This window comes from Theobroma cacao, chromosome 6 (genome assembly GCF_053813885.1).
Source record: "Theobroma cacao isolate CCN51 chromosome 6, ASM5381388v1, whole genome shotgun sequence".
NCBI classification, from domain to species: Eukaryota; Viridiplantae; Streptophyta; class Magnoliopsida; order Malvales; family Malvaceae; genus Theobroma; species Theobroma cacao.
Window position 1 is genome coordinate 20,012,992 of NC_142644.1, and position 12,553 is coordinate 20,025,544.

Below are 12,553 nucleotides of genomic sequence, written 5' to 3' on the forward strand. Positions count from 1 at the left end.
AATCTTAGAGGAATAGATGAGTTGAAGCTAAAAGTCATGATGAAGCTTAAACACAGTCCCTTAAGATCACTTGAATGCTTTGATACCAATTGAAGAAAGGTAGAACAAAAGTTTTTCTGGAAAAGAATGAGAGAAATTTGAAATACTAAGAAAAACAGAGCGAAAAAAAACGAAGAGAAAATTTGAGAAGAGAAATTATGATCCAAAAAGCACTGATCTCATTTTCATATTTGTATTTATACTTCAACAATAACAACATTTAATAAATTTTAGTTTATGGAGACTAAACGGGATCTAGGAAGGAGCGGCACTTAAAACAAGAAGCAGCTCAACGGTAAATTGAAGAAGAAACAGACATGGTCGTTGGCCTTACAATAGACAATAAAAGAAATATCAAAACGACACTCTAATGGTGTGTACAGAACCACCAAGTACAAAATTAAACTAAACCACACAACTAAGAGCATTTTAAGCACACTCATTTCACAATAAAACGACACAAAATATAAGCGTTGGACAACTGGCTTCTTAAGAATGCCATTGTTTTACATTTGAGAATCTTCTTCAACCTTCAAAGCTGGTGCTTCCCGCTAATAACTCCAGCAAATTTATTTCCCAAATTAAGTATTATTCTTCAACAGTGTATAGAGAAATTGGAATGATTCCTTTTGAGGTGATTTTGGAAGGTTATACTCAAAGTCAGAGTGTAACAAATCAAAATCTTCTTGTTTTGATGCCAGAGGAGAATGATTGTTCCCCTGTTATTAATACATACTAAATAATTTCTAATAAAAAACATTTTTTAGAAGTAAAAAAGGGAAAAACATGAGTAATCCAATAATGAGAATTATTATCAATATTTTTTTTATTTTTTTATCCAAAAATAAATATAAAAATAAAAATATCAAAGAAACGGAACGGAGTAATAGAGGTTAAGAGGCTAAAGTTGAAACAGCTTAAGTGCATGTGGTGGGTTCAGGACCACGAAAGATATAATAGGATCTAACGGAGGTCTAGGACCTCAACCTCTGAGTCTGACTCTCTTAAGCTTCTAATCTGGTGTAGCTCCGTTGAAAAACATATTGTTCAGCTTCTTGTCTGGTTGCTTAGTAAAAGAACAGCTTGTCAATTCTTGGAGATGGTTAATTTTAGACAACTATATAAGTCTGCGAATATCGTATCTAAAAAAACATGTTTTCTTAAGTACTTTTCAAGCACAAGCAATAGAAGTTCTCTACTGGGATATCGCCATTGGTTTAGTTGCTAGAACATAAATGGGAAGGGAGAATTTTAATGAACTTGAAGGTAACACTTTGGAAAATTTTAGTACATCATTACATGATGAAGATGATGAAGAAGCTCTCAAGTGGGCTGCCCTTGAGAGACTTCCCACTTTCGATCGTGTAAAGAAAGGTTTGCTGCTAGGATCAAGGGGTCGGACTAGTGAAATTGATATAAAAAACCTTGACTTTCATGAAAGAATTAAGACCGTGGAAAGGTTGGTGAAGAATACTGAAGAAGAGAATGAAAAGTTCTTGTTGAAGCTCAGGAACCGGATTGATAGGTAGGTTTAAAATTTCTTTTGTTACTATCTTTTTTGCCTCGGCTAAAACGAAGGAGTCGAAACAGAAACATAATCTGCAAATGCACTATAAGAATGTCATTTTATATTCAAAATGCATAAAAGATCACTTGTGCAAGAAGCATGCTTATAGTTTGAACGTTGTTGTCTTTATATGTGATTTATTTTCAATTTTAGTGGTCAGCTTGATTGCTGTTTTGGATGCTTATCAGGGTTGGAATAAAGCTTCCCACCATTGAAGTTCGATTTGAGCATCTAAATGTTGATGCTGAAGCTTATGTGGGAAGCAGAGGTTTGCCTACATTTTTAAGCTATTATACTAATATGGTGGAGGTAATCATCCTCAAATATGGACTCTGTGTTTTGCTTCTTATACTCTTCAATATTACTAGTTGGTTGTCATTTTCTAATTTTCTGACTTTGTTCTGAAGAGCTTCCTCTGCTTCATCCACGTACTTCCGAGTAGAAAGAAACAAATCCGCATTCTTCAAGATGTTGGTGGAATTATAAAGCCTTCCAGGTGAGAAGGGGAGAAAAGTTCTTGAGACCTATATGATGTTGGTATATATGCCTTTTTCTTACTTTTGAATGTGGACTCTGAGTTGATGCAGAATGACTTTGCTTTTGGGCCCTCCAAGCTCTGGAAAGACCACACTGCTATTGGCCTTGGCTGGGATGCTTGACCAAGATCTTAGGGTAAATGAGTTCTTTATTGTTATTTTGTCAAGATTATTGGAATAGCGGACCTTGAAAGTAAATATCAATTAGTCTAGGCCTAACTTGAACCTGATCTTTATGCTTACTGCAAAATCAGTCCACCGGCAGGGTTACTTATAATGGCTATGACAAGCGGGAGTTTGTGCCTCAAAAATCTGCTGCGTATATCAGTCAACTTGATCTCCATATACCTGAAATGACTGTCAGAGAGACCTTGGCTTTCTCTGCAAGATGCCAGGGTGTTGGATCACAATATGGTCAGTAGGAAAATTTACTTCTGTTGTGAGCAGACTTGCTCGAAATATTTCTCTATGCATGTGAATAGTTTTATCTTAAAACTTAACTTTTTTCGCTGAATTAGATATGTTGATGGAATTATTAAGAAGAGAGAAAGCATCGAACATTAAGCCAGATCCTGATATTGATATTTTTATGAAGGTGAGTTAAATTACTTCAAATTTTTAGTTAGTCTTTTCTACAATAAACTGCTGCAAAAATAAAGCAGCAGATCAACATTAGGTGCAGAACAAAATATGAAAAACTACAAAGAAATGAACTGAGAGTCAAACAAAAAGAAAAAGTATTAATGAGATAGTATATAAACATATCAGTTTAAGTCAGTTTGCTTGCCTGGAATCCTTGATAGTCCACTAAGCTAAGCTGTAACATCCTTAGCAAGATAGGAAACAGGAGCTTCGTGTTATTAACACCTATTATGCTTGCTTTAATTTCTTTCTGTCTGGATGTAAAAAAGGTATTCAGAACAAATAAGAAAAAAGATGATTACAGAAATTAATATACCTCCCAGAGAAGTTTTCGCTGAACCAAATACATATTTCTCGTCATTAGTAATCCTTTGTATCATAGAAGTATTTAAAACTCAAGTCCAAACTTGTATTGAAAGAAGAATGGTTAGACAAGAAGTGTTCCTAGATTCCTCTTAAGCATTGTAAATTACACAAGTAGTTCTCCTTAAACAATGCCCAACTCTTCAATCTTTTCAAAGTAGAAACTGTGTAACTTAAAGAAGAAAAAATATAGAAGAAAGCTTGTCTAGAATGGTTAATCAAGCAATAAAAGCATGGAAAAGCTAAAACTATATCTGCTTGAGCCTCCCACTCAAGGATGCTAATCTTTGCAAAACCCTTGAAGCATCTTCTTTTTTTAAAATGTACTGATTTTGGAGTAACCCAAAATATTGTGCCTTGCTTCTTTTGCAACTGGAAAACATTGCCTGCCCAGCTGGAGAAAACCAGAGAAAAGCAAGGGGAAGAGAGAATCTCAAAACTCAAATTTTTAGAGTCTATGAAAGTGCTGCAGCTCGGTAATATGAAAGTGCATTTACCCTTGCACCCGAATATTTGGATCATTGGTTGATACATGATCCCTGCTTAAAGAAAGGGCTCAAATCCCCCTTCTCCAATTATAAAAAAAAAAAATGCACATTATCCTCTTTGAGTGTCCCTTGCAGGGTTCGAATCCCTCTTTCTCTAATTATAGTCATTTTGTAGATTTCTACGGAATCTCCCTTCCCACAATTATAGTCATTCTGTAGATTTCTATAAAAAAAGATAGAATTTGCATTAGATATATACTACTGATTTTTGTTTTCTACTCTTTTATTTGGACTTAGTAAAATTTCCATGCGAAGGCCCTTATAATAAGATACAAATGGAGCATGAATTGTTTGTTCCTATTTTTATTTGCTTCTAGTTTTAGTCTCTGTTTCAGCGAGTTTGGTTCTCGGAAAAACTTAAATGTTGACTGTGCTGGTTGATAATACTTCACAGCTTTATTGTTGTAATGAGTAATCATTCATAGCTTTATTGTTGCTATGCCATGTGTGGATGGCTGCTGGTTGCACTTATTTTGTACGTTTTATTCTATGCCAGACTGATTCTAGACCGATTCTAGGCGTTGTAACTGAAACTTGGGTCATATCCCACACTATTTTCCTAGTGTTATATCAAATCCACATATTTGGCTGAAAAAAAAAAGTAATATTTGTACTTGGAACTTTTTTGACTTGGAAAGCCATACATTATGGGATTTCTTCATCATGAACCTTATTCTTGTGAACCTTGTTTAACTGAATGTTACATTGAAGCTCTCTGTTTGTTGTATATCGTCTTTTTTATTTTTTTTGGTTCATTTTCCCTAAGCACTGATATTTTTCAGGCTGCAGCTACAGAAGGCCAAGAGATGAGCATTATTGTGGATTATGTATTGAAGGTAAAATCACCACATATGATTAGCAAGCATTTTGTTATAAATGAAGCAACCAGATAGGATAATCTGCTACACTAAATACAGATTCTAGGTCTAGAAGTCTGTGCAGATACCTTGGTAGGGGATGCCATGTTAAGAGGTATATCTGGAGGGCAAAAGAAGCGCCTTACTACAGGTAAATCAACTGATCTCTTAACCATTTTGTATATCTCTTTTCACATTATCACATTACTTACAGTATCTAGACTGGCTAAATTTAGGTGAAATGCTGGTTGGACCGGCAAAGGTGCTGTTAATGGATGAGATATCAACTGGGTTGGACAGCTCCACAACTTTCCAAGTTGTCAATGCAATCAAGAGATATGTCAACATTCTTGATGGAACTGCTCTAATTTCTCTTTTACAGCCCCCGCCAGAGACTTACGACCTCTTCGATGACATTATCCTCCTCTCTGATGGACAAATTGTGTATCAAGGACCACGTGAATATGTCCTTGAATTTTTCGGATCCATGGGCTTTAAATGTCCTGAAAGGAAAGAAGTGGCCGATTTCCTGCAAGAAGTAAGAGTATATTATTGTATCAGACAATATAATAGTTAATACCTTTTGATCCAATAACTTTTCAACCCAAACCACATGAATCTCAAAATCTTAACACTCAAATTGTAATAGTGATTGAGACACTTATATAAACCCTAAGAATCACTTTCACATTCAATGTGGATGGGGTATTACACCTTTCTTTATCTTTTGGCTGAAATCAAACAAACGAGATTTGAGTAGTGTTCTTTTCTTAAAGGTGACATCAAGGAAGGATCAGGAGCAGTACTGGGCTAATAAAGACGAGCCTTACCATTATGTTACAGCCAAAACATTTGCAGAGGCATTCAAGTCATTTCACATTGGCTTGAAACTCATAGTAGAGCTTCATACCCCATTCGATAAGAGCAAGAGTCATCGAGCTGCTCTGACATCCAAGAAGTATGGTGCTCGAAAGAAGGAGCTTGTGAAAGCTTGCTTATCAAGAGAACTCTTGTTGATGAAAAGAAATTCATTCGTCACCAAATTCAAGCTCATGCAGGTGAGTATTTATGTCATTTCATGTTTGTAGCCAATGGCCAGTACAATGTTGTAATTATCCACTTTTCTTTTCAACATTTCAGATCTCAGCACTAGCATTTGTCTTTATGACAGTCTTTTTCCGAACTGAGATGCACCGGGACTCAATAAGTGATGGAGGGATGTTTATGGGTTCTCTATGCTTCTTGTTGTATCTTATGTTGTTTAATGGATTCTCGGAAATGGGCATGGTCATTGCAAAACTTCCAGTTTTCTATAAGCAAAGGGCTCTTCTCTTTTATCCTCCATGGGCTTATGCTCTGCCCTCGTGGTTCCTTAGGATTCCCATTACAGTTATAGAAGTAGCCGTCTTCGTTGTCCCCATTTATTATGTCACTGGTTATGATCCAAATATTGGCAGGTATTACCTAAATAAATGTAATCAATTACCAAATGACTTGTTCAATTAATAATTTTTTTGTATGACAATGTGAGATAACAACTTGCAGGTTCTTCAGACTGTATCTTCAACTCCTACTTATGAAAGTGATGGCATCTGCATTCTTCCGATTCTTGGGGGCAGTTGGTAGGACTGCGATTGTTGGGAACACATTTGGTGCTCTGGCTTTGATGACTATTTTAATTTTTGGTGGATATATGCTCTCACGAGGTGAATTCAAAATAAATTTTGATAGAAAGTATAGGGAGCTGAAGGTTTTCTACTGAAGAGCATGGTAAGAAATATATTAATTTCTCTTTTGGTACTCACAGATAATGTGAAGAAATGGTGGATCTGGCTTTACTGGTTGTCGCCTGCAATGTATGGACAAAATGCACTAGCAGTAAATGAGTTCCTTGGAAACAGCTGGAAACATCCCGTATGTTTCTTGTTTTCTTTCCAACATAGACCTTAACTTGTCCTTGCAAATTAAAATCATGCTAATTATATCTCACTTTATTTTTGTGTCGAAGGTTTATCCAAATTCAACAAAACCAATTGGAGTTGCTGTTTTGGAAGCTCGTGGAATGTTTCCATATTCATATTGGTATTGGCTAGGAATTGGAGCAACAATTGGATTCACACTACTATGCAATTGTCTCTTTACTATTGCCCTTACTTATCTCAAACGTACTACTCAGCATCGTACTTCTGTAAATTTTTCTAACAGGGAAATGACTTCGAATTAAGATTTTTTTTTTCTTTTTCCTCTTGTGGATGAAAATTTCAGCGATTGAGAAGCGTGAGTCCTTTATATCAGAAGAAACATTGAAAAGTAGATGGGTAGATAATATTGGAGCAACAATTGAGCTTCCTCATCAAGGGAGAAGATCTGTTGGTGGGACTGAATCTGCAGGTGATGAATCTCCTTTTTGTTTTTGTGAAGTGATCACTTGAAACATCAGCTGCTATTTGTCAGTTAGTTTTATTTTCCTTCCATGATGCATATGTTTACACATACACTACCCTAAGTGATTAATTTTTTTGAATGGGAATCGCATACAACTTTTAGAGAGAGGAATTGGGATGATGAGAAGAGTCTCTTCTGCCATAACATTGACAACAACTGGGACCAATTCGGAGGTACACCAATCACAACCCAAAAGAAGAGGAATGATTCTTCCGTTTGAACTACATTCTATCACTTTTGACGAAATTAGATACTTCATCGACATGCCGCAGGTAACTTCAATTTATGAAAAAATATAACCAGAAGCTAAAACTGGCTTGATGAATATTTAGGAACTAAAAAATGGCTGTTGTAATTGGACTTGCAGGAAATGAAAGAACAAGGCGTTAATGAAGACAGATTGGAGCTGTTAAAGGGTGTGAGTGGCACTTTTAGGCCCGGTGTTCTTACAGCTCTTATGGGGGTTAGTGGTGCTGGTAAAACCACTTTGATGGATGTTCTAGCTGGTAGGAAAACTGGTGGATACATTGAGGGTACCATAACAGTTTCTGGTTACCCAAAGAAGCAAGAAACATTTGCTCGAATTTTTGGTTATTGTGAACAGAATGACATTCACTCTCCCTATGTTACTGTCTACGAGTCCTTGGTCTACTCAGCATGGCTTCGGCTACCTCTTGAAGTTGATTCTGAAACTCGAAAGGTCAATTAATTTGAAACAATAATCTTTATCTTGGGTGACTAATGGAGGTGCAAAATGTCAACATCTTGGTTACTTTGCCAACAGGCTAATTTAATTCCTAATATTATACATTTTTGCTGGTGTTTGGCTAGGACTGTCAGCTTTTCTTGGATAATTGGAAAAGTGAGCCTAGTTTAAGCATTTCTCATGGGATAGTCTAGCAAAAAGGCTATTCTCTGTGCGTTCAATTTTCCATGTTATTTATCATCTTAAGAGAGATTGTTATTATAGCTGCACATGGTGTTGATCAAACTTGTCTCATGAACTAGCTAGGCATGCTTTAATTAAAGTTATGTTTGTTGATAGACTACAAGATGATTGAGTTCAAGTATTTCTATTGGAGGAATCTACATTAAATTGCCATAATTGTGTTCAATTAGTGTCTGCAGATCTTTGTTGAGGAGGTAATGGAACTTGTGGAACTGTCCTCATTGAGGGAAGCACTTGTTGGGTTGCCAGGTGTGAATGGCCTGTCACTGGAGCAGCGCAAGAGATTGACTGTTGCCGTTGAGCTTATGTCAAACCCCTCCATAATTTTCATGGATGAGCCAACCTCAGGACTTGATGCAAGAGCCGCAGCCATTGTGATGAGAACAGTTAGAAATACTGTTGACACTGGAAGAACAGTAGTGTGTACAATCCATCAGCCAAGCATTGACATCTTTGAATCTTTTGATGAGGTTGGTTTGACTAGAGAGTTTCAGTAAGTACAACATTTACCATTGTTTTTGTGAGATCTTGAAATATTTTACCCAAGAATACAGCTATATCTAATGACACGAGGAGGACAAGAAATATATGTTGGGCCATTGGGTCAGCACTCTTGCCACCTAATTACGTATTTTGAGGTACGAAGCAAACGAGTCAAAAGTTGCTAACGGTGTTAAAAATTAGTTCCTTCTTCAACATTCAATCCTTTGTGTAACTGCTATTTTATTTTGATTCTCTTTGATCCTTTTCGTTTCGTTTTTGCTTTTAATATTTGACATGCAAATCTATAAATTTTCATAATCCAGGGTATAGAAGGAGTAGGAAAAATCAAGGATGGTTATAATCCAGCAACATGGGCTTTAGAGGTTACAACTTCGGTCCAAGCCGCACTTGGAATAAATTTCAATGATGTTTACCGTAATTCAGAACTATACAGGTGTGTTATAGACTATTCAACTGTAATGATTTCAGTAGCTTAACTGTGTCTCAGGTGAGTGTCTAAAAAATAAATAAAAAGAGAATGATCAATAATGAGCCCAAAGTGACCCTTAATTACAATAAGCTAGATGTGTTACCGAAGTTCTAATCTGTCCTTGCATTCTGAACAGGAGAAATAAAGCTCTCATCAAAGAGCTAAGCACCCCCTCTCCAGGATCGAAGGACCTGTATTTTGTTACAAAATACTCACAGCCATTCTTCATCCAATTCAAAGCTTGCTTATGGAAACAGCATTGTTCATATTGGCGCAACACATCATACACTGCTTTTAGACTTTTCTTTACAGCATTTGCAGCTTTGATATTTGGAAGTATGTTTTGGGACCTCGGCTCCAAATGGTAAGGCCAAAGATAAATTTTCTTTGGTTGGAAACCAAATATAAGTAAATTGTAGTTTCAAGTATAATATCTCGCTACGTATACTAATCTGTTATTCACATCATTCTGATATCATTGTTGATAGGAAGAGGCAACAAGATTTATTTAATGCAATGGGTGCTATGTACACTTCTGTTATCTTCATTGGTGTTAACAACACCTTTTCAGTGATGCCAATAATTGCTGTGGAACGAACAGTCTTTTATAGAGAAAGGGCCGCTAGAATGTATTCAGCCATGGCATATACCCTTGCACAGGTAACTAGCTAGTTCCTTAGATTTTTCTTTCTTTTAATCATAGGTTAAACAAGCAAACACAATATACAACTAAACATTATTCTCCGCCTGCTTGCCTCGGACTAAAACAAAACATGCTTCTCTTTTTTGGTTTAGGCTATGATTGAGCTCCCTTATCTTTTTGTACAAGCAGTGGTGTTTGGTGTTATCATTTATGCAATGATTGGATTTCAGTGGAATGCTGCTAAGTTCTTCTGGTATATGTTCATCATGTATTTTAACTTGTCGGGCTACACCTTTTATGGTATGATGGTAGTGGCATTGACACCAAACTTGCAAGTTGCATATATAGTTTCCACTGCAGTCTATGGACTATGGAGCCTGTTTGCAGGATTTTTGATTCCAAGACCTGTGAGTTTTCTTGATCTCATTATTCTTGAATGTATTTTTACATTCTCTTCATTTTCGGCGCATGCAAATACATTAGCCCTGCACTCCTTTAAACCTCAATCTTCTCACGGTTTAACATTATACCTTTCAAGTTGAAACTCAAGTTTTAATAGTAACATCCCTTTCAGATTTCAGTAATTTTGAGCTGTTACCGATTTTTATTATTCTTCTTCTTGAAATATAGAGAATTCCAGTGTGGTGGAGATGGTATTATTGGGCATGTCCACTTGCTTGGACCTTATATGGATTGACTACCTCACAATTCGGAGATGTGAAGGACACGCTTGACACAAATGAAACAGTGCAAAGTTTTATCAGAAGTTATTATGGTTTCAGACATGATTTCCTTGGGGTTGTTGCTGCTGTAATGGTTGCATTCCCAGCATTCTATGCTCTCACCTTTGCTTTTTCAATAAAGGTGCTTAATTTCCAGAAGAGGTGACAAGATTGTTGCGTACAAATAATGTAAAATTTACATGTCTGATCACATGTATTACTTTAATAGATGGGGTCTTTCAGCTGTGAAAAATAAAATTGTATTTGTCAAGCCCGACTTTATAAAATACTTTGCATGTCATTCATATGATTGACAATATGCTTGCATACTTGGAATGCCTCGAAAGAAAAATCGTTAAAAGACGACAATGTACCAAATGGTACAATTAAGTTAATTTAAGCCTCAAACTAGATCAAATAGAGAATTTAAAATGAAATTAAGAATATTAAAGTTTCAGAATGGTTTAATATGGTGATTTGGAGTTCGAGGATCAATTTGGAGTCAAACCGAAATTTTTACTGTTTATGGGCAAAATGGTCATTTGTCACTTAGGGACACAATGGAAATTTTTAGAAAAGAATTTTTTTTTGGCCCCATTTGACTTATTGGAGTATAATTTGAGGGTTTGGCAGTGAAAAAGTTTAATTTCGGTGATTTCTAGAGTGTAGGGGCAAAAAAATCGTAATTTTACCACCCGCGGACAAAATTTGAGATTTTGAGAGAATTTAGATCAAATTTGACAAATTGGAGAATGGTATGAGTATAAGGAATGAAAAATATGTCTATGGGCAATTTTTCAATTTTTGGGGCAACAATGTAATTTTTGACTTTTACGGGGGTAAAAGTGTAAATTTCAAAAATTACTCCACCAAGACTTTGGATAAGTCTGAGAATTTTATCTAAGCTATGGATATGTGGGACAAGTGTATGGTGAAATTTTGAAAACAATTGGATGGCTAGAATTTAAGGAATTAATAAAACATTAAAAAAATAAATAAAATAATATTATATTATTTTAGCCATTAAAAAGGTCACAATTCTAGAATTCTCATCTTCTTCAGCCGTCCAAACCAGGGGAGAAAAGGGGGAAAAAAACAAATAAGAACTCTACCTGAAAATTTGGGAAAAATCAAGAGAAATCAAGAAATTAAGCATTAAAAAGGTAAATTTCATTGATTTTCCTTGTGATTTTCACTACCCATGCATTTTTTTCTCATTTCCATGCAAAATTAGAAAGTGGGTATGGACACCCATGCTGGCCAAACCTCCATGGATGAGTTTTGAGCTTGATTTTTGGTTGATTATAATTGAATTAAGTGATTTTAGTTAAGTTATATTGAAATATAGCAAAAATAAGCTAGAGATATAATTTTCTCCCATTGAAACCTATTATGCCGAATTTTCTAGGGGAATATTGGCTGCTAATCTTGATGTTTATTTGAGGAATTATGATGAATAATGATGAATTATGAGCCTAGAAAAATAATGGGAATTTTCGGAGTAAAAATACAAATTTTTACCCACTAGGGGTATTTTCGTAATTTACTATCGGGACTGATAATTTGCACCACACTGAGGGACATTAAGTCAATTTGGGTGCAATTGAGGTATAGAAAATGAAAAATTAATTTGGAGTTGAAACGGATACGTATATCGATTTATTTGGTAAAAGATCGAAATAGGCTAACATTGCGTTTAGGCAAAAATTTAGACATTTTTGCATTCCATATCAAGCATTAGTAGGCTAAATTAGTTTAATTTCAATTTAGTACCAATGTGGTGAATTTCTCGATTTTGTATTGTGTTAAGGTGGTGAGTCCTCCGATAAAGGCAAGGGAATTGCACCCGAGGACCAATAGTCTGAGTATTTCGAAAATCCCCACTCTAGACATGATGAGTAACCTTACCATCATTTTAATTATCTAAAGTATGTTTTTATTCGATTTTGGTGAATTTTATGAAAATGAGTTCAAATGGTAAATTTTTATGTTTTGTAAACAAAATGAGTTTAAATAAAAATATTTTATAAATTGTCTTGAAACGAAATAATGATTTTGAAAATAGAGTAATTGGAGACCACTGATATGTTGTAAATTTAAAATTGAATTAATGGCTTATGTTATTGTATTGGCATGACTGGCTGGGCTGTGTTTTTTATGAATTGTATGAATTGCTTTATTTTACCCTTGTAGGCTAGGTAGTAATATATTAGCCCTGTCATGCTGTCAAAATTTTATTGTATGGTGGGTTTGACCTGCTGCAGTGGGC

At 35.5% G+C, this 12,553-nt stretch overlaps 1 protein-coding gene across 1 annotated transcript; it reads left to right on the forward strand.

Annotated features, from left to right (window-relative positions):
• Positions 1-1,147: 1,147 nt before the first annotated feature.
• LOC18595824 (pleiotropic drug resistance protein 1-like) lies at positions 1,148-10,573 on the forward strand. Its single transcript, XM_007023936.3, has 24 exons — positions 1,148-1,564; positions 1,795-1,915; positions 2,014-2,102; positions 2,194-2,278; positions 2,397-2,556; positions 2,661-2,737; positions 4,478-4,531; positions 4,613-4,703; positions 4,789-5,090; positions 5,329-5,610; positions 5,693-6,009; positions 6,098-6,258; positions 6,360-6,466; positions 6,561-6,717; positions 6,818-6,943; positions 7,100-7,269; positions 7,365-7,697; positions 8,126-8,416; positions 8,501-8,584; positions 8,753-8,883; positions 9,056-9,283; positions 9,408-9,579; positions 9,715-9,969; positions 10,193-10,573. Exons 1-24 carry the CDS (start codon positions 1,275-1,277, stop codon positions 10,448-10,450), a joined length of 4,341 nt encoding a protein of 1,446 aa, XP_007023998.3. The 5' UTR covers positions 1,148-1,274; the 3' UTR covers positions 10,451-10,573.
• Positions 10,574-12,553: the final 1,980 nt, after the last annotated feature.